The sequence below is a fragment of the Coregonus clupeaformis genome, unplaced genomic scaffold (assembly GCF_020615455.1).
Source record: "Coregonus clupeaformis isolate EN_2021a unplaced genomic scaffold, ASM2061545v1 scaf0263, whole genome shotgun sequence".
In the NCBI taxonomy this organism is placed as follows: Eukaryota; Metazoa; Chordata; class Actinopteri; order Salmoniformes; family Salmonidae; genus Coregonus; species Coregonus clupeaformis.
In genome coordinates this window covers 347,796-370,000 of record NW_025533718.1, presented here as the reverse complement: position 1 = coordinate 370,000, position 22,205 = coordinate 347,796, and the positions used below count along the sequence as shown (strand labels likewise).

Here is a 22,205-nt window from a genome sequence, read left to right as displayed (position 1 = left end):
GGGAGAGAGAACACGTTATACACACACACACACACACACACATACAGGGAGAGAGAACACGTTAGTCACACACACACACTGAGTGCTCATGGTGGGTGTCTTTTAGGTCCCAGTTGTTGTTGCTAGCCAACATTCTTTGGACACCCCCATGAGTGTCTTTCAGAACCCCTCCTAAAACACCACCTGGTTCATTTATGGTTGTTGTCAGTGACTCTTTGTTAGTTCCCCCTTCTGTTTGAGCGACATTTTGGATTTTCTAGCTGGGGAACGTAACACTTCATTGACTTGAATGAGGACACACGTTCTAGTCATTCTATTTCTATGGCAACACATGCAGTCAGGAGCGGAGGACAGGAGAACATTAGTTTTTTGTTGTTGTTGCTATTTGAACGGTTTTACGGTGACCACAGTCATTTGGCTGTCCAATTACCATCATACAAAATTCCATGGCGGTCACAGCCCTAATCTCCACAAGACAATGAACACTCACTCACACACACTCATACATACATGCACACACATCCCTAGTGTTTACCTTTCCGACAGCGAGTCCTCCGGCGACAGAGCAGATCACACCAAACACCTTCACCACTAGGGTCTGCAGAACACACAGAGAGGAAAACACACACACACACACACAGAGGACACAAACGAGATCAACAGACAATCAGATCAACACACTGTCACCCCTGACCTATATATCATATTTTGGGTCTGGGCAGTAACCAGGTATGATATCTTTGCTCATAAGAGACATAATTCCTACCGCCAACAACAACATTTAAAAGATGTGGGTTTAGATAGCAATATTTTGTCTCCAAGCACCCAGTGATCAGTTTGACTGTGTGTACCTTGAGTCGTACCACCCGAGGTATCTTCACTCCGTTCAGGTAACACTTTATCTGAGGTATACCACTTCCTGCTGCTCCTGGCTGAGGGAAGGGAGGAGGAGAGAGATAAAGGAGAGATGGGGCAGGGAGGAGAGAGATGTTAGTTCCAGTCAGAGAACTATGAGACTGTAGAGTAACACGGTGGTTCACCACCCCAGTGCCAACAGAGGAAGGCAGGGAGGAGAGCGATGTTAGTTCCAGTCAGGGAACTATGAGACTGTAGAGTAACATGGTGGTTCACATTTTACATTTTAGTCATTTAGCAGACGCTCTTATCCAGAACGACTTACAGTTAAGTGAGTGCATAAATTTTTTCATACTGGCCCCCCGTGGGAAACGAACCCACAACCCTGGCGTTGCAAGCGCCATGCTCTACCAACTGAGCTACACGGGGTTCATCACCCCAGTGCCAACAGAGGAAGGCAGGGGTTCGATTAGATGTTCAGCAGTCTTATGACTTGGGGGTAGAAGATGTTTAGAAGCCTCTTGGACCTAGACTTGGCGCTAGGTTATATCTCACAGCTACTACAGTTACTACAGCTGTTTCCTTCCCTGGTCTGTTAGTTTCAGATCCCCTGGCTAGACAGGACAGTTTGACTGGTTATATCTCACAGCTACTACAGTTACTACAGCTGTTTACTTCCCTGGTCTGTTAGTTTCAGATCCCCTGGCTAGACAGGACAGTTTGACTGGTTATATCTCACAGCTTGTCGTTAGACACAAACACCTTGAGCACTTACCTCAAAGAAGGCCACAAACACCCTTTGACGCACATCTCCCTCTTACCTCGAAAAATGCCACTATAACAGCCCCCACCATGACGAAGGCAGAGTTAAGTACAGCCCAGAGGATGAGAGAGATGGAGAGACCGCCCACCTCCGTAAACTTCTCGATGTCTGGGAGGGGGGCAGAGGTCAAGGACCGGTAACAACCAATCACACGCCACCACGCTGCAAGGTTCAGCCCTCTCCGACCAGCCACAGAGCAGGACACTGCACCTCTATGGCTTCATTCAATTAACTTTATTGAAATGGAAATGTTTTACATTGTTGTTTAAATTAAATTGAATGTTTTCAGAGAGAGAAAGGGCCCGTCTACCACTCTGAATGATCTATCATACGTAAAAATTTATGCACACATGACTGTAAGTCGCTTTGGATAAAAGCGTCTGCTAAATGGCATATTATATGATTTATTTATTATATTCATGATCTTTTGTCTGAAGGGCTAAATATCTAAATTAGGTGGGGATGATTGGCAGCATCCAGATCAATGAGGTATTGACTAGATTTATTAGGATCCCATTAGCCGACGCCAATGGCGACAACTAGGATTACTGAGGACCAACATAACGAAAAAGACTTTACAATTTACATACATTTAAAACCATTAACATGTAGTGTGTGTGCATCTATCAGTTACACATACGGTGCATTCAGAAAGTATTCAGACCCCTTCCCTTTTTCCACAGTTACGTTACAGCCTTATTCTAAAATGGATAAAATTGTTTTTTTCTCCCTCATCGATCTACACACAATACCCCATAATGACAAATCAAAAACAGGTTTTTAGAAAGGTATAAAAAATTTAACTGATACCTTATTTACATAAGTATTCAGACCCTTTGGCAGCGATTACAGCCTTGAGTCTTCTTGGGTATGACGCTACAAGCTTTGCACACCTGTATTTGGGGAGTTTATCCCATTCTTCTCTGCAGATCCTCTCAAGCTCTGCCAGGTTGGATGGGGAGCGTCGCTGCACAGCTACTTTCAGGTCTCTCCAGAGATGTTCGATCGGGTTCAAGACAAGGCTCTGGCTGGGCCACTCAAGGACATTCAGAGACTTGTCCCGAAGCCACTCCTGCATGGTCTTGGGTCGTTGTCCTGTTGGAAGGTGAACCTTCGCCCCAGTCTGAGGTCCTGAGAGCTCTGGAGCAGATTTTCATCAAGGATCTCTCTGTACTTTGCTCTGTTCATCTTTCCCTCGATCCTGACTAGTCTCCCAATCCCTGCCGCTGAAAAACATCCCCACAGTATGATGCTGCCACCACCATGCTTCACTGTAGGGATAGTGCCAGGTTTCCTCCAGACCTGACACTTGGCATTCAGGCCAAAGAGTTCAATATTGGTTTCATCGGACCAGAGAATCTGGTTTCTCATGGTCTGAGAGTCCTTTAGGTGCCTTTTGGCAAACTCCAACCGGGCTGTCATGTGCCTTTTACTGAGTGGTGGCTTCCGTCTGGCCACTCTACCATAAAGGCCTGATTGGTGGAGTGCCGCAGAGATGGTTGTCCTTCTGGAAGGTTCTCCCATCTCCACAGAGGAACTCTGGAGCTCTGTCAGAATGACCATCGGGTTCTTGGTCACCTCCCTGACCAAGGCCCTTCTCCCCCGATTGCTCAGTTTGGCAGGGCAGCCAGCTGTAGGAAGAGTGGTTCCAAACTTCTTCCATTTAAGAATGATGGAGGCCACTGTGTTATTGGAGACTTCAATGCTGCAGACATTTTTTGGTATCCTTCCCCAGATCTGTGCCTCGACAAAATCTTGTCTCGGAGCTCTATGGACAATTCCTTCGACCTCATGGCTTGGTTTTTGCTCTGACATGCACTGTCAACTGTGGGACCTTATATAGACAGGTGTGTGCTTTTCCAAATCATGTCCAATCAATTGAATTTACCACAGGTGGACTCCAATCAAGTTGTAGAAACATCAAGGATGATCAATGGAAACAGGATGCACCTGAACTCAATTTCGAGTCTCATATCAAAGGGTCTGAATACTTATGTAAATAAGGTATAATTTTTTGTATTTGTAATACATTTGCAAACCTGTTATCGCTTTGTCATTATAGGGTATTGTGTGTAAATTGATGAGATTGTTTTTAATTTAATCAATTTTAGAATAAGGCTGTAACGTAACAAAATGTGGAAAAAGTCAAGGGGTCTGAATACTTTCCGAATGCACTGTACATGTCAGTACATACACACAAGTAGGTCACATGGGGGAGAGGCATTGTGCCATGAGGTATTGATTTATTTGTTAAACCAGGTTTGCTGTTCACTTGCTCTATATAAGGTGGAAGGGATGTCCATGCACTCATGGCTCTGTATAATACTGTACGTTTCCTTGAATTTGTTCTGGACCTGGGTACTGTGAAAATACCCCTTGTCTGGCATGTCTGGTGAGGAAAGTGTGTGTGTAAGTTGACTATGCAAACAATTTGGAATTTCCAACACAATGTTTCTTATAAAAAGAAGAAGTGATGCAGTCTTTCCTCAACTCTTAGCCAAAAGAGACTGGCATGCATAGTATTAATATCAGGCCTCTGATTACAATGAAGAGCAAGACGTGCCGCTCTGTTCTGGGCCAGCTGCAGCTTAACTAGGTCTTTCTTTGCAGCACTTGACCATATCACTGGACAATAATCAAGACAAAACTAGAGCCTGCAGGACTTGCTTTGTGGAGTGTGGAGTCTCTTTATTACGGACAGACCTCTCCCCATCTTTACAACCACTGAATCTATATGTTTTGACCATGACAGTTTACCATCTAAGGTAACGCAAAGTAATTTAGTATCCTCAACTTGTTCAACAGCCACACCATTCATTACCAGATTCAGCTGAGGTCTAGAACTTAGGGAACAATTTGTACCAAATACAATGCTCTTAGTTTTAGAGATGTTCAGGACCAGTTTATTACTGGCCACCCATTCCAAAACAGACTAACTCTTTGTTAAGGGTTTCAGTGACTTCATTAGCTGTGGTTGCTGATGCGTGTATGGGTGAATCATCAGCATACATGGACACACATGCTTTGTTTAATGCCAGGTCATTGGTAAAAACAGAAAAGAGTAGAGGGCCTAGAGAGCTGCCCTGCGGTACACCACACCCTACATGTTTGACATTAGAGAAGCTTCCATTAAAGAAAACCCTCTGAGTTCCATTAGATTGATAGCTCTGAATCCACAATATTCCTAAACTCATTTTGAGACAAATGTCAATGGCTGAACAAAGACACACTGAACTGGACCTGGTCTCTCTAGGGATTTACTCCTGTACCAATGTTCCAGCATACAAGCCTGTACTTAGACCAACGCCAGTTTGGCAGAGAGAAAGGGGCGGAGTTGGGCGCCGGGAAATCCATCCAGAGACCCGCCGTAAACAAACCTGTAAGCTAGCTAGATGGAGCACATTGAGAATATTTTCAATGAGTGTATTTTGCGGTGAGTAGTTTACATGCACTATGATGTTAGCGTTACAAGCTTACAACCACTGGCTGGCTGTGGCTAAAATTAGCCTAGCTATCTGCCTTGACATTGTGTGTCCGCCTCTGTCATGTTTTCGAGGGGATTATTTTTAAGCTCTGCCTACCCAAACTCTTGATTTGTTGGGAGAGTGGTCTGTCTGAAGAGTGCCCTCCCAGAATTGGCCAAGAAAATCCAACATGATCTGGGATTTCAGAAACTAAACTGGACATGACTGACCTGTTGGTGAGTGAGAGGAAGGCTAGTCTCTTGTGGTACACAGACAACCGCTGTAGGATGGGACAACAGTGGAACACAGACCACCGCTGTAGGATGGGACAACAGTGGAACACAGACCACCGCTGTAGGATGGGACAACAGTGGAACACAGACCACCACTGTAGGATGGGACAACCGTGGAACACAGACAACCACTGTAGGATGGGACAACCGTGGAACACAGACCACCACTGTAGGATGGGACAACAGTGGAACCCAGAACACCGCTGTAGAATGGGACAACAGTGGAACCCAGACCACCGCTGTAGCATGCGACAACAGTGGAACACAGACAACCACTGTAGGATGGGACAACAGTGGAACCCAGAACACCGCTGTAGAATGGGACAACAGTGGAACCCAGACCACCGCTGTAGCATGTGACAACAGTGGAACACAGACCACCACTGTAGAATGGGACAACAGTGGAACACAGACACCTGCTGTAGAATGGGCACAATCACATATTTTCTACACAGACAATAGTTGACATGACAGTTAAGAGTATGGAACACCTTCTGAACTGTGGATCAGTGCGTGGAAGGATATGACAGTTCTGTGATGGGGTCAGTGTGTGGAAGGATATGACAGTTCTGTGATGGGGTCAGTGTGTGGAACGATATGACAGTTCTGTGATTGGGTTAGTCAGTGGAAGGATATGACAGTTCTGTGATTGGGTTAGTCAGTGGAAGGATATGACAGTTCTGTGATTGGGTTAGTCAGTGAGTGGAAGGATACTCTGTTTGACAACGAAGTACTTGACCCCAGCCAGGTTTTCCACAGCGATATCTATGCAACAGGCTATGAGTCCAGTCAGGAACCCGATCAGACCACAGACCACCCACCGACTGATCTCCAAACACCTGAACCCCTGAGGAGGAGAGGGGGAAGGGGGAAGGAGGAGAGAGAGAGAGAGAGAGAGAGAGGAGACGTCTGTCAGTGTGTGGGGATGGGGTGGGGGGGGTGGGGGTTCTCTACTCACCATGAAGCTCATCCGTCTCTCCTCCTCCAGAAACAGCTGATTCTCACTGTTGTCATAATCCAGACTCTGAAACACACACACACACAATTTACTATACACAATCTATACTGCTCATTGAAGAAAACAACTATCTATAGAGATGTAGTAAACCTGAGATGACTTTGGACTCTTGATACAGTAACAGCTAAACAAACAGATTTCATGTAAAGATAGCGCTCATGTTTTGGAAATCATTTGTATGACAGACAGGGACAGCATATGAATATAATAAACATTGTGTTACTCTATTTATAGAACTTTGTTTGATTTTGATTAGCTACGTTGAACACCATTCAGACTAGGTCCAAGGGCCTGGAGACAGCAGACCCAAGGGTTTACCTCAAATTTGAGTGACAGCAGCTTCTCATTGTGAGGGATCTCCTTGGGGCAGCCCCTCACTGTGTCCTGAAGGAGGGAAGGATGCATTGGTTAAGTATTAAAACAGGGCCAAGGGGACCATCTCAATAGTCTGGTTAAGTATTAAAACAGGGCCAAGGGGGGCATCTCAATAGTCTCAAGTGGCTTCTTCATCCCCTCTCCTTGTCTAGTCCCCTTCACATAGTATCTGGAAGAACACAGGATAGGTGGAAGCAGAATAACACCATTATGGATCAATGCAGAATAACACCATTATGGATCAATGCAGAATAACACAACTGTGGATCAATGCAGAATAACACCGTTATGGATCAATGCAGAATAACACCGTTATGGATCAATGCAGAATAACACCGTTATGGATCAATGCAGAATGACACCATTATGGGTCAATGCAGAATGACACCACTGTGGATCAATGCAGAATAACACCATTATGGATCAATGCAGAATGACACCATAATCATCAGATTATTTCTGACCCTCAGGCTCACAACACACTACTGTGTTATTATTATTATTATTATTACTGTAGACCCGGGTCCATAGGGCGGTGATCAAATGTAGTGCACTACTGCAGACCCGGGTCCATAGGGAGGTGATCAAATGCAGTGCACTTTACAGGGGATAATAGGGTGTTCTCCATTTTAGCGCCGGCCGTCGGCTAATCAGCCGGTTAATTTTTCCCACTTCATTTCACATTTTAGTCATTTAGCAGACGCTCTTATCCAGAGCGACTTACAGTTAGTGAGTGCATACATTATTATTATTTTTCATACCAACTGAGCTACATCCCTGCCGGCCATTCCCTCCCCTACCCTGGACGACGCCGCACCATGGCGGCCGGCAGGGACGGCTTGTTCAATAGGGCGATATGGGCGACGCACTGCCAAACGGGAAAAGGAAGGGATTTTTTTTCTAATCAATTATTAAATAAAAAAAAAAAAAAAAAAAATTATAATTTTTTTTTATAAATTTATAAAAAAATTATATCACGGCAACAGCAGTTATCAGTGTTCACGTCTGATCTGCCAGCCACTAAATGTCAAATCAGGCTAAAGTCGTGCTTCAAATGGCCCCCGCCCGTTTTTGGGCGATTTCAGTCAGGTTGAAAATCGCCCAGAAGTCTCTCATAGCCTGTCATGTAAAATCTATTTTTTCACATTTCAAAGCTTTCAATACATTCTCTATGGGTGTCTGTGTGCATGCACTTACGCGCTTCTCATACGTGACGTAACGTTGAACGTAACTAAGACAATGGCGGCTATCAGCGTCTATGTTGCGACCTGCAGTGTGGCGTTATTTTATGTTTTTAATTTGTAGACTTAGTTTACAAACATTCTGCAAACATTCTGCTTTGGACTGATCTTCGGTTTTGGACTGATCTTGTTGATCGTGTTTCGTGTACATACCCGCTACGAACGGACTAAATAATGAAAACGCTGCTGGCAGAGAGGTGGAGCCGGCCACCTTCACCCTGGTCAGAGCGGACCGCGATCCTGGTAAGAGAGCGACTGTACCCCGACATTGAACTGCTTTCTGTGTCATTGAACCTTACTATTGTTGATAAAACAAGTTTACTGGAGAACGGAGAAAAAGTAGAGACTTTTGGACAAGGTGGATAATTGTATAATATAAGGCAGTTTATTCAGAGGTAAAGATATCTGCAATCGCGTTCACGGACCCGTTCGTCAAACTCTTAGGGAGCTATAAATCAAGCCCCATTACTTACCATATCAGATAAGAGAAATTGCTGCAGCTACATATATTTTACATCCTGGCCCTACATAGTTCACTATTTGCATCACTTACCAAAATATTACATGTGGTCATATATGCTTGGAAAGTGGAGATGCCATAGAACGTCAAAAAAGTAAACATTGCTGGAGACACATTGCGTTTGCTAGCGAAGAGATGTGTTGTGGCAAATGAACTTGGGCTGGGAATTGCCAGGAACCTCACGATAAGATATATGCATCAGCATTGCGAGTCTCATGATTCTATACGTATTGCGATTCGATACTGTGATTTTATTGCGCACCATATGTCTGTTGCAGAGGGATCAGAAAGCCATGAGAACGAGTTTTGATCAGTCATGGAAATAAAAGTGCTGAAAACAAATTGGCTCCCAATGTGAAAAGATTGAGAACAAGCTATGAAGGAACAATAATGGTGTTTTGGTGCAGGTACAGCCAACTAGTGCTAAAATATTGCAATATTGTCAATACAGTATATCGTAAAGTATCACTATGTAACTCGATTTCTTTCACCCCAATCCCTCAAATTAACGGTAAATAACTGAATTGTTTGCCCCACATTTAGCTAAGATGATTAGCTAGCCAGCTAAAATGTTTTATTTAGTTAGCAGTCGCATCTACAATAGTTTACTGTCAATAACATGTCTCCAAAAATGACGTGGTGTCTCCAATTGTGTTGACATTTTACAATTGCAATGCGCATCCATGAGTATCCACTTTCTGTAGCTCAGCTGGTAGAGCATGGTGCTTGTAACGCCAAGGTAGTGGGTTCGATCCCCGGGACCACCCATACACAAAAATGTATGCACGCATGACTGTAAGTCGCTTTGGATAAAAGCGTCTGCTAAATGGCATATTATTATTATTATTATTATTATCTGAAGAGAGCCCCAAACATTGTGTGCAGACATTTTATGCAATAAATGAAGTAGGTTCAATCTAGTAGTTCTGATCTTCTGATTGGTCCTGATGAGTTGGGCGAGGTCCCCTCCAGGCTACTGTCACTGTTGCATTGGCTCTGAGTCGGGTTCTCTGTCTTCAAATGTTCAGCCTAAGAGAGGGGATTTTTGTGTGTGTGTGTGTGTGTGTGTTTAACAGTGATGATGTGTGTGTGTGTGTGTGTGTGTGTGTTTAACAGTGATGATGTGTGTGTGTGTGTGTGTTTGTGTGTGTGTGTGTCCTCAGAGCAAGAACTCGTGAGTTGGAAGAACTGAGAGGCCTATGGCGTGGGTGTTGTCCTTGGCCACCTGCTGACAAGGCTGACAAGATAGGACCCTTTTGTCCATTGTTATTGGATAGGAACATAACTTATAACCAGCTCCTGACCTAAATAGATCTTAGCACAACATTTTACTCAACATATCATATTCCATATTCACTATAACAAATATATTTACTACGACATTAGCAAGAACCGCCACATCCTCAGCCGGCTAATCCAGTGTGTGAAGTTTTGCGGAGTGTTTGAGTTACTTATGCGAGGCAAAGATGAAACTGAGGGCTCCACCAACCCTGGTAAGCCAACACTTTTGAGATCAGTCAATAAATGCTTCTGGTATTGACTTATATGCTGCCCCTGTCTTCATGTTGTTGCTGGACATATCTTTTTTTAAATGTGTGTAGGTCACCTAAATCATCAGAAAAATTGCCCCTCCTGAGAATTTTTTCAGGAGCCGCCACTGGCGGCCGGCTATGACAGAGCCTGGATTCGAACCAGGATCTCTAGTGGCACAGCTAGCACTGCCTTAGACCACTGCGCCACTTCATATTAACTAGGCTAGTTCTAATGTAAAGGGATACTTCGGGATTTTTGCTCTACTTCCCCAGAGTCAGATGAACTCGTGGATACCATTTTTATGTCTCTGTGTACAGTTTGAAAATAAGTTTCTAACCAGCATTAGCACAATGACTGGAAGCCTATGGTACTTACTAGCATGCTAGTAGTTACCATAGATTTCCAGTCTTTGTGCTAATGCTAGTTAGCAACTTCCTTCAAACTGTACACAGAGACATAGAAATTGTTTCCACGAGTTCATCTGAATCTGGGGAAGTAGACAAAGGGCATCATTGCCAAAATCCCGAAGTATCTCTTTAAAAACGTTCGATTCGCTAGCCCTTCGAGCCCTCTCCCGCTAGAATGAATGATATGCATCTTCTAGCGATCTATTGATAGGATAGTTGCCGGTCAATCACAACGCGAGCAATGACAGGGAAACGCGGTCTGCTGTCTGTCCCACCTCCCAGTACAATTTGTGCGCTGTGGTTGGTTGCAGTAGAATTTCTTTACACGGAGGGAGAGCGCATGATGCTCGTAAATTTGCACGTCCCATGTAATGTGGTAATGATGAGTCGAAATCCACGATTTAGCCTAATTCTTGTTTTCTAGCGCATCCTTTTATTTTCTTTCACGTGTTTCACATAACCAGCCACGCGTAGTTGTGACTCATTGTAGGCTATCTACTGTGCTTTGATTGACAACTTAACAGAAGGGGTTGACTAGTTTATGAAAGGTGTCGAACTCACTGAATAAAGTCGATCTCCTACATACCTTTGCCATTCACAAATCATGCAACGTTGATGGTTACTGGTGTTTTTAAATCATTGATGAAGGATTTTGAGGCCGATTCCTTGACCTGTCAATGTTTTTAAATTGGTGTTTTATGATTTTGTTATACTCCTGTGATTTCTATGGATGTTTACTAGATTACTTGTAGTTTTTCATGTTGTCTGTCTGTAATTGTGTAATGACTTGATGCTGCCTATCTTGGCCAGGACGCTCTTGAAAAAGAGATTTCAAATCTCAATGAGCCCTTCCTGGTAAAATAAAGGTAAAATAAAATAAGTCCATGGTATCGCATCGGGACAAATATACCAAAGGATTTCCAAGGTTTCCTTTCCTAGGGATGTCAGGGCTTGCCAGACAGTGACGCTAAAGTGAGTGACTTCTTATCAGTCAGTGACGCCTACCGAATCGCATCCGTAAGAGAGACGTTCGTCTGGCTTGCTAATTTGCATAGGCTACTGATAGTCTTTTTGGCGATGATCTGCAGATAAATTATGAAAACATCCGATGAAGATGATGAATCATCACTAGAGGACCAATAGGTAGTGGAGAGCCTCATTCTGGTCCAAATAGGATCATTAGGGTCCTCACGGAATCCAGGAATTAAAACGGAATTCAACACTATAAAAAATGTTTTATTGACCTTAGTATGGAATCAACTAAAAGTATTGAAAATTAATTAATTTACCCAAGTTTAACATAAAACATTAACAGACTGCGTCAGTGATTCGTATTTCATGCAACTTTTAAAGTGGCAAAAGGAAAGCCACGGTCTGTGAGTGTGGTGCGTGCGTCTACCACGTTGAGTAACCGTTAGCGATGATGCTAATGAAAACAGTCTTCTGGTAGATGGAAAGGCTTCCCCAAAAACCTTCTCAATTAAATGTTATCTACAAAGTAGCCTATGCTTACCTGGCAGAATGATATCATGATTATTTTCATCAATTCAGTGGGTATTTGTTTTGCAAACTCTACCATCACATGTGGGCTGCAGAAACACAGCTTAACAACAGCATCTCGCTATGAGCGCACTGGAATTAAAAGGGTAACTACACCTAAACAAGTGCTCTCCTGAAGAGGTTTAAGCATTTTTGTGGACCAATGTTATTTTTTTTATTTTTTTTAAGAGTGATTTTGAGAGCAAAAACCTGAAACAAAAGTGGAAAAATGTAAACCTGGAAAAACAAAAAACTGAGAAAATTGAATTTGGGAAAAAACTAAATGGAATTAGGCAACAACATGTTTTTATAGGACTATACTAATGATACTTCATGTACAATCAGAACGATATAATACTTAAGACTGATACATTAAAGGTTAAATTGGAGGAAAAATAGTTATTTTTCAAGATAATGTGGGCTATTTCTTTAATTGTTCTGTTTTAATAAAATATATAAATTGGAAGAACAAATCATCATTGTGGCAATTCATATCTTGCAGTAAAACTGTAAATAAGACTTTAAATCTCGAGGGAAGACAGGTTAAATGTTAAAAAAGGTTTAACGTTCTCTTAGAATATAGTCCTAGACACTATCAAAACAACTAACACGCTGAATTCATTAGGGCTGGGAATTTCCAGGGACCTCACGATATGATATTATCATGATACTTTGGTGCCGATACAATATGTATTGCGATTCTCCCAATTCTATATGTATTGCGATTCGATACTGTGATTTTATTGCTGAGAGAGCCAATGGAAAACAAGTTTTGATCAGTCATGGAAATAAAAGTGATGTAAACAAATTGGCTTCCTATTTGAAAAGAAGATGGAGAACAAGCTATAAAGGAAAAATATTGAAGTTTTGGTGCAGGTACAGCCAACTAGCGCAAAAATAATATTGAGATATTGTTAAAACGATACATCGTCAAAAGTAATATCCAGATATGTAACTGTGTCGATTTTTTCCCCCATCACTAGAATTCAGACATTTTCAGTCATTTAAAAATTGTAAAGTTGTATCTTTCTACACAATACCAAAACAAATGTTTCCAATCTGGAAGGTAAACTCAATAAAGCATTAAATCATTTCGCTGTGTATTTTGGATGGAATCAAGGCATCAGAATGTGCCAGTCTACTAAAATAGAGCTCCTTCTGCAAAACATTTCGGAACCCAGGGGAGCAAGCTTCACCATACCCCCAGGACCCTGGCTGGCAACTTTTTCTATTTGGCCAGCTACTCTATGTCCTGGTGGAAAACACTGCATTAGTGACACACACAATGTGATGACATCCCCATTCCCACTAGCCAATAGGAGAAGTAAAACTCAGAATGACAGCAGATGAAAATAACAGGGCAGAACATGCTGGATTGCCAAACCCAGGAATAGCTTGAACTAGAACTAAAACTGTGCATGCAGGAAACTCGGTTTCAGTCGGTAAAATATTTTCCACACTTGTGCTATACAAAGCCCATGACTCAGACTGGCTGGCTGTTGGTTAGTCGTCTTGTTCACTGTCAGGTCATTTTGCTACGGTTAAGTCAAGTTTTCAGACTGCTAAGTCAGGCTTGTAGGCCTGCTGCAGTGTATTACAGTCAGGCTTGTAGGCCTGCTGCAGTGTTTAATATTATTTTTTAATGACTACCTCATCTCTGTACCTCACACAAACAATTATCTGTAAGGTCCCTCAGTCGAGCAGTGAATTTAAAACACAGATTCAACCACAAAGACCAGGGAGGTTTTCCAATGCCTTGCAAAGAAGGGCACCTTTGGTAAATGGGTAAAAAGAAGCAGACTTTGAATATCCCTTTGAGCATGGTGAAGTTATTAATTACAGTTTGGATGGTGTATCAATACACCCAGTCACTACAAAGATACAGGCGTCCTTCCTAACTCAGTTGCCGGAGAGGAAGGAAACCACTTAGGGATTTCACCATGAGGCCAACAGTGACTTTAAAACAGTTAGAGTTGAATTGCTGTGATAGGAGAAAACTGAGGATGGATCAACAACATTGTAGTTATTCCACAATACTAACCTAATTGACAGAGTGAAAAGAAGGAAGCCTGTACAGAATACAAATTATTCCAAAACATGCATCATGTTCACAACAAGGCATTAAAGTAATACTGCAAAATATGGCAAAGCAATTCACTTTTTGTGAAATCCAATACAACACATTACTGAGTACCACTCTCCATATTTTCAAGCATAGTGGTGGCTGCATCATGTTATGGGTATGCTTGTAATCATTAAGGACTGGGACGTTTTTCAGGATAAAAAAGAAACGGAATGGAGCTAATCACAGGCAAAATCCTAGAGGAAAACCTGGTTCAGTCTGCTTTCCACCAGACACTGTGAGATGAATTTACCTTTCAGCAGGACAATAACCTAAAACACAAGGCCAAATATACACTGGAGTTGCTTACCAAGAAGACAGTGATTGTTCCTGAGTGGCCGAGTTACAGTTTTGACTTAAATCTGCTTGTAAATCTACGGCAAGACTTGAAAATGGTTGTCTAGCAATGATCAACAAACAATTTGACAGAGCTTGAAGAATTATGAAAATAATAATGGGAAAATATTGTACAATCCAGGTGTGCAAAGCTCTTTAGAGACGTACATTGCTCGCACACACAACCCAGCCAGATTGGTCAGCATGTTAGGCAGCAGCGGACGGACAAGATGTCACATTGATAATAGTACGCTGAACTGAACGTTACCTCTTCTGACGTCAGATCCTCCTCTAGATCCACCGTGCTCAGTCTGCCTATGTGAAACATACCCCCATCCCCAGACAACTACGGAACAAACACAGTACACATTTTTTTTAAAGATCAGTGTCTTCAGAGATCATATGTGTCCTCAATTTAAACTGGGAGGCCTAGCTAACATTTAGCATCACCAAGTTAACGTGTGTAAAAGAACAAACTATGTCTGTGTGTCTTCAATTTAACATGTAACATTTAGGCATAGTTGATAGCAGTCCGTTTTACTGGCCAAGTGAACATGTTCGCTTTAATGCCTGTGTAATTTAAGTACCATGTATTAAGCAGCCAGTTGTACTAACTTACATTGTAATGTCTGTGTAACTTAATAGGAAGTGGTGAATTCCTTAATAAGCAGAATCTACAGGCTAAAAGGCTGATTCCGTTAAGAAAATAGTTGTCATTACATTAGGTTATATTCTGAAACTCTGGTTTGAAGATTAACATTTTCTCTAGCTATTTTTCTTACGTCTGCCAGTCTTTAGCATATTGTTAAATGGGCATTGATTTGTCAAACTTCTCAAACTTGCTTGTCTGAAAAGTATCCTCCAACTCCATCCTATGACGTTTGCATTTGTTGTTGTTAGCATTCGCAAACGCCTGCATGCAACAAATCACAAGTGGGGCACTCTTTTTTACTGAACTGCAAATTAACTAAATCATTCATCTCACAGCAAATCAAAACATAACGCAATGTTTTACTCTTAGAAAAGATCATGCACACTTAGCTGGCACATAGCGGTAACGTTAGACAGTTCGGCTTGTGTTGGCTAGTTTAGCTAGCATTCTAGCCCTACCTGTCTGGTGATTCGGATTTCTTCGGAGCCGTTGAGAAGTGGGGTTCTCTCGCCGCCACCGGACTCGTCACCTCGGCTCGACCACGATACTTTCTTCGTGATATTGGCCATGATTACTCCCGGTAGTTCTCCACTCTCACAATCAGTGAAATCGTTTTTATTTTGCAGTTGTGTCTGGCTAACTAACTCTCATTCAAGCTTCCTATGGGAAGATCTCAATTGCATTCTCCTCGCGTCCTCTCTCCTCGTCTCCTTCTCAAAACCCATTGGAGGAGAAAGCCAGAGGTCCCGCCCCTCTGACCTTTTTCTCCAATGGGTTTTGAGAAGGAGATAAGGAGAGAGGAGTGAGGACGCAAGGAGTAAACAAATAAGATAAACTCCATGACTAAAATGATAAGCGAACTCGTGATGGTTTCTACCGGTGGCACACAGGTCCAAACATAGCTGTTGTTCGCATGGATTTCTGGGAATTGTAGTTCTCTAACTGACAGCTGAAACTAAAAACAGAGGAAGACGCATTTTTGCCAATATATTACAGCATAAGTGCCAGGCAATGATATCGATGTCATATTATGAGGAACTGATGGTTTACATGTTGGTGGTTAATTATTGAATAATCTAGATATTTTTGTCAGTCTTACATCAGACCTTGGAAATTGAAATGGTTGAAGTAGGCTAAGAAAACAACGATGCTTTTCCCTCTCAAATGAAATAACATACTGACAAGACAAAACCATGCATAACAAAGACATACAAACAACTACAAACGAACTGAGTGAATCAATGTTTATAGATAAAGGATAATTTGTCTCATGAATTATGACTTATATTTCCAGTAGAGTGGAGAGTAGCTCCAACTGATATAATATTGATTTATTAGCATAATAATAACCTACATCAGATGTCAGTTGGTCAACTAGCAGCTAGTCTGTTGACTTTATAACAGAACAATCTGAAAGTTAACAGTCTGTCTGTCTGTCTCTCTGTCTGTCCCTGTCTCTCTGTCTGTCTGCCTGCCTGCCTGCCTGCCTGCCTGCCTGCCTGTCTGTCTGTCTGTCTGTCCCGGTCTGTCTGTCTGTCCCTCTTTCAGTCTGTCCATGTCTCTCTGTCTGTCTGTCTGTCTGTCTCTCTCTCTCTCTCTCTCTCTCTCTCTCTCTCTCTCTCTCTGTCTGTCTGTCTGTCTGTCTGTGTCTTTCTGTGTCTGTCTGTCTGTCTCTCTCTCTCTCTCTGTCTGTCTGTCTCTCTCTCTCTCTCTCTCTCTCTCTGTCTGTCTGTCTGTCTGTCTGTCGCTGGGTGACTATATATAGGATATTAAATAGTCTTTGTTTAGCCATATAACAACATTGCTTTAAGTAATAATTGATGGCTTTCATTCACATGCTCCTTTTTACAGTGTGTCAGTGGCATTGTTAAAGGTTAGAGAAGTGTTAGGGTTCCTCTTCCAGTATAGGTCCACATTAAGTCCCAGGGCCAGTCTTCTATCTCCCTGGTAGTTCATTGATTGATATTAAAAAATTTAGACTGTCAACCCCTTAGGCCAGAGGTGTCAAACTCATTTCCTGGAGAGACAAATGTCTGCTGGTTGTTGTTGTTGTTTGTTTTTAATTCATGACAGATTAAGACCTAGACAACCAGGTGAGGGGAGTTCCTAAGAAATCAATGACCTTAGTTGATCTATCAAGTACAGAGGAGTAAAAACACACACACTCTGCCCTCAAGGACTGAAGTTTGACACCACACTTTAGATCTAGGAGTGCCTATAGGGACAAGGGACGAGCGGTTAGGGTGGGTTTGGAATCAGACGCTTCAGCTACAGTGTTCCAGGCACTCGCAGGCTACCCGCTGCACCCCCCCCATGAACCCCGTCTACGTCCCCCAGCCCCAGCACCACCCCCCGGGGTACCCCCCTCCCCGTAGCCACCCCCGTCACCTCCCCAGGACTCAACACCCGGTCCCACACAGTGAACCCCGCCAGGCGCCCCACGAACCCCTCGGTGGGATCAAACCCTCCCCCCTGGCTGTCCTGCTCTGCTCCCAGCACCACTGACCCCCCTGCCGGCACCTCATACCCCTTCCTGAACCGTGACCCTGCGGAGGTCAGGCGCCGGTCGGTGTAGTGCCAGAATCGTCCCTGGATAGAGGACCAGAGGACACAGAGGTGGTGCCAGCACCCATCCAGCACAGAGTCCACAGGGAGCTCACGGTACGCAGGGTCTCCCACCACAAAGTCCAGGGTTGCTCGGCTGGGGGTGGAGGAAGAGTATGAGGAGGAGGAAGAAGAGGAGGAGTTGCGTCCGTATAGAACTAGTTTGTTGTCGTTGTCTTCCGTGGCGTAGGAGAGGAGCGTTCCTACGTACCCGACGTCGACGCGGAGCCACAGGCACACAGAGAGTTCTGGCAGAGCAGGGAAGCTCTGGGAGAAGGTGACGTAGTTCTCAGAGGAAGCTGACGGGAACAGGAACATGGAGTCCACATTACAGACTGGAAGAGAGAAAGGAGAGAGACAAGATAGTCAGTGAATACTGGAACAAAAAACACTGCAACACATCAGACCTGGGATAACTCTAGTTTTAACTACGCTTTGTGGCATCAGACCTGGGATAACTCTAGTTTTAACTATGCTTTGTGGCATCAGACCTGAAAAAAATGACTACTTTTTAAAACTATCTGAATACAGATCCCCAAAAATGACTACTTTTTTAAAACTATTTGAATACAGATCCCCAAAAATGACTACTTTTTTAAACTATTTGAATACAGATCTGAGAAAGCAATGTCACGTTCGTTTAAGGACGGGTCAGACCAAGGCGCAGCGTGAAATGCATACATGTTTATTTCAACGATAAACACACGAACAAAACAACAAACCAATGAAACGTGAAGTCCTAAGGCTAAACACAATACAAGCCTCTAACACGGAACAAGAACCCACAACTAATGAGTGCCAACAGGCTACTTAAGTATGATCCCCAATCAGAGACAACGAGCGACAGCTGCCTCTGATTGGGAATCACACCCGGCCAAACAACCTAGAAAGAGAACATAGAAAATACAACGTAGAACTCCACACCCTGACTCAACATACTAGAGTCCCATACGTCAGGGTGTGACTAGCAACTACTTTATAAAAATGGAATACGGACCTAAGGAAGTGACTATGAAACGATTGGATTGGCTGACTTCAACTAATGGCAGGGCTGTCTCTGGAATTGCATAGATATACATTTAATGAATGGAACACACACAATCTCCTATACTATTCCAATCTATCTGACATTCATATTTGAACTACACAATACTTTTCTATCTGAACATTCTGTAAATGTCCATTCTCCTGAATGCCCATTGCCCCAGGTGTATATAATAACTCAAAATACAATCTAACATGATTTTCCACCTACCTTGGCTGTGGTTGATTAAAGAATACAGTTTTGTTTTGTTTCCTTTCGACACTTAATAACCATATTTTGTTACTCTTAGCATTCTCACTAACGCTTATCATTAAACTGTTCTTGTGCCTGTATAATAAACTCTAATTACTTTTGGAGTAACATTTTATTATCATGTTGTTACATAATACTTTGGTAATTGCATCCTAATTGCATAGCAATGAGCTGAGAGTTTTTTTTAAACTACTGTACACGAGGAATAGTGACTGTTCCTTATTCCACTTCTGTAATAACACCATTATGATGCAATTATAAAGCAATTTCCAAAGTCCTATGCAACAACAATGTTGCTATTGTAATAATCAGAAAGTATAACATGTATAAGAACTTGATGTCAAGAGTTACAGTATTACCTTGTCACTCATTATGAACATATATTTGTCAGCCATTTTGAAGCTGCAGAAGGGATCTACTCTAATGCTGAGGGGATTCCATGTCCTTCATGTCATGTATTTAATTCAATCTACAGGCTATATTAAGATTACTATCTGAGAGCCCTCCAAACCATGTGCGTATGGTCATATATTTAGACTAATTCAACTAACTCTTCTAGTTTTTGTTCTCCATCAAATATTTGGCAGCCATCAAATGAATACTTTTTTGTTTTCAAATAACTTGCATATTGTTTTATAAAATACAATTATATTTGGTTTTCTGAGAGGTATTTAAAATACTTTCAAATATTATTAGTTTTTCTGAGTCCTGTATTTGAATATCAAAGAAACTAGTTTGAAACGCTTTATCAACTAAATTCGACTACCTTGAGTATTTGAAAAGTTGGTATTTTCAAATAAACTACAAAATACAACTGTTTTGTGCCCAGGTCTGCAACACATTACTGATGTCACTGAAATCACAATACTGATACAGACTGGGAAGAGGAAAGCCAAGACAGTCAGTGCCTGCATCTCAAATAGGAAATTACCAGAATTCTGCAACCCTGTGAACAACACTACCTCCTGCTGTTACGACTATCCCCTCATATCTCCCTACCTCCTGCTGTTGTGACTATCCCCTCATATCTTCTTACTTCCTGCTGTTACGACTATCTCCTCATATCCTCCTACCTCCTGCTGTTACGACCATCCCCTCATATCCTCCTACCTCCTGCTGTTACAACCATCCCCTCATATCCTCCTACCTCCTGCTGTTACGACCATCCCCTCATATCCTCCTACCTCCTGCTGTTACGACCATCCCCTGATATCCTCCTACCTCCTGCTGTTACGACCATCCCCTCATATCCTCCTACCTCCTGCTGTTACGACTTTCCCCTCATATCCTCCTACCTCCTGCTGTTACGACCATCCCCTCATATCCTCCTACCTCCTGCTGTTATGACTATCCCCTCATATCCTCCTACTGTTACGACTATCCCCTCATATCCTCCTACCTCCTGCTGTTACAACTATCCCCTCATATCCTCCTACCTCCTGCTGTTACGACCATCCCCTCATATCCTCCTACCTCCTGCTGTTACGACTATCCCCTCATATCCTCCTGCCTCCTGCTGTTACGACCATCCCCTCATATCCTCCTACCTCCTGCTGTTACAACTTTCCCCTCATATCCTCCTACCTCCTGCTGTTACGACCATCCCCTCATATCCTCCTACCTCCTGCTGTTACGACTATCCCCTCATATCCTCCTACCTCCTGCTGTTACGACTATCCCCTCATATCCTCCTACCTCCTGCTGTTACAATTGTCTCCTCATATCCTCCTACCTCCTGCTGTTACAATTGTCCCCTCATATCCTCCTACCTCCTGCTGTTACGACTATCCCCTGATATCCTCCTACCTCCTGCTGTTACGACTATCCCCTCATATCCTCCTACCTCCTGCTGTTACAACTATCCCCTCATATCCTCCTACCTCCTGCTGTTACAACTATCCCCTCATATCCTCCTACCTCCTGCTGTTACAACTATCCCCTCATATCCTCCTACCTCCTGCTGTTACGACCATCCCCTCATATCCTCCTACCTCCTGCTGTTACGACCATCCCCTGATATCCTCCTACCTCCTGCTGTTACGACCATCCCCTCATATCCTCCTACCTCCTGCTGTTACAACTTTCCCCTCATATCCTCCTACCTCCTTCTGTTACGACCATCCCCTCATATCCTCCTACCTCCTGCTGTTACGACTATCCCCTCATATCCTCCTACCTCCTGCTGTTACAACTATCCCCTCATATCCTCCTACCTCCTGCTGTTACAATTGTCTCCTCATATCCTCCTACCTCCTGCTGTTACAATTGTCCCCTCATATCCTCCTACCTCCTGCTGTTACGACTATCCCCTGATATCCTCCTACCTCCTGCTGTTACGACTATCCCCTCATATCCTCCTACCTCCTGCTGTTACAACTATCCCCTCATATCCTCCTACCTCCTGCTGTTACAACTATCCCCTCATATCCTCCTAGCTCCTGCTGTTACAACTATCCCCTCATATCCTCCTACCTCCTGCTGTTACGACCATCCCCTCATATCCTCCTACCTCCTGCTGTTACGACCATCCCCTGATATCCTCCTACCTCCTGCTGTTACGACCATCCCCTGATATCCTCCTACCTCCTGCTGTTACGACCATCCCCTGATATCCTCCTACCTCCTGCTGTTACGACTATCCCATCATATCCTCCTACCTCCTGCTAAAATCCCCAGATCTCTGTCTATCTTTCTCTCTATTTCTCTCTCTCCCTCCTCCTCACATCCACAGGTCCTGACAAGGTAGTAAAAGAAGACAGTAAATCATGAAGCCTGAAGTCTACTTTAGTCCAGGGGGGTGGTCCCTACAGGACTGGCTGGATGGGGTTTCTGGCCTGAGAACAGGACTGTCAGTGTAACATCTTTATTCTGAATCATGTTTTATAGGTCAAACACACCATGATGACGAACAGCTAAAAGCAGAGCGGGGCCATCCAATCCCAGTCTTGGACTGTTTTTGCATTCAACAACAGCAAATGAGGAGGCTATAGGAAAAACACACTGGTACCCAGGCTATAGAAAGGTTGAAGAGAACTTAATATATCATCCATTTATCAAATTGTCAACCGCAAACTGACTGCTGTTAAAACCAGCTGACTGATCAATGCGTAGAGATGAATGTGTATT

The 22,205-nt window shown here is 43.1% G+C and overlaps 2 protein-coding genes across 3 annotated transcripts in view; both read right to left on the bottom strand.

The window, feature by feature from the left end:
* LOC121556128 (H(+)/Cl(-) exchange transporter 7) overlaps window positions 1-15,860 on the bottom strand; it is a 34,900-nt gene extending 19,040 nt beyond the window's left edge. Inside the window, exons 1-8 of one of the 2 annotated variants that reach the window (XM_041870015.1) lie at window positions 15,637-15,860; window positions 14,795-14,872; window positions 6,772-6,837; window positions 6,394-6,459; window positions 6,150-6,282; window positions 1,677-1,786; window positions 852-932; window positions 536-598 (exon numbers count right to left, since the gene is read on the bottom strand). In XM_041870015.1, coding sequence (XP_041725949.1) covers window positions 536-598; window positions 852-932; window positions 1,677-1,786; window positions 6,150-6,282; window positions 6,394-6,459; window positions 6,772-6,837; window positions 14,795-14,872; window positions 15,637-15,747 — 708 coding nt within the window. In that variant the 5' untranslated portion in view covers window positions 15,748-15,860. The remainder of the gene's footprint in view (window positions 1-535; window positions 599-851; window positions 933-1,676; window positions 1,787-6,149; window positions 6,283-6,393; window positions 6,460-6,771; window positions 6,838-14,794; window positions 14,873-15,636) is intronic. The other variant, XM_041870016.1, reaches the window with a different exon arrangement.
* Window positions 15,861-16,904: 1,044 nt separating this feature from the next.
* LOC121556139 (pentraxin-4-like) lies at window positions 16,905-20,208 on the bottom strand. The gene is given in 3 exon segments (XM_041870025.2): window positions 16,905-17,493; window positions 17,495-18,117; window positions 20,190-20,208. Coding segments are annotated over 3 exon segments (693 nt in total). The 3' UTR covers window positions 16,905-17,442.
* Between the last annotated feature and the right edge of the window lie 1,997 nt (window positions 20,209-22,205).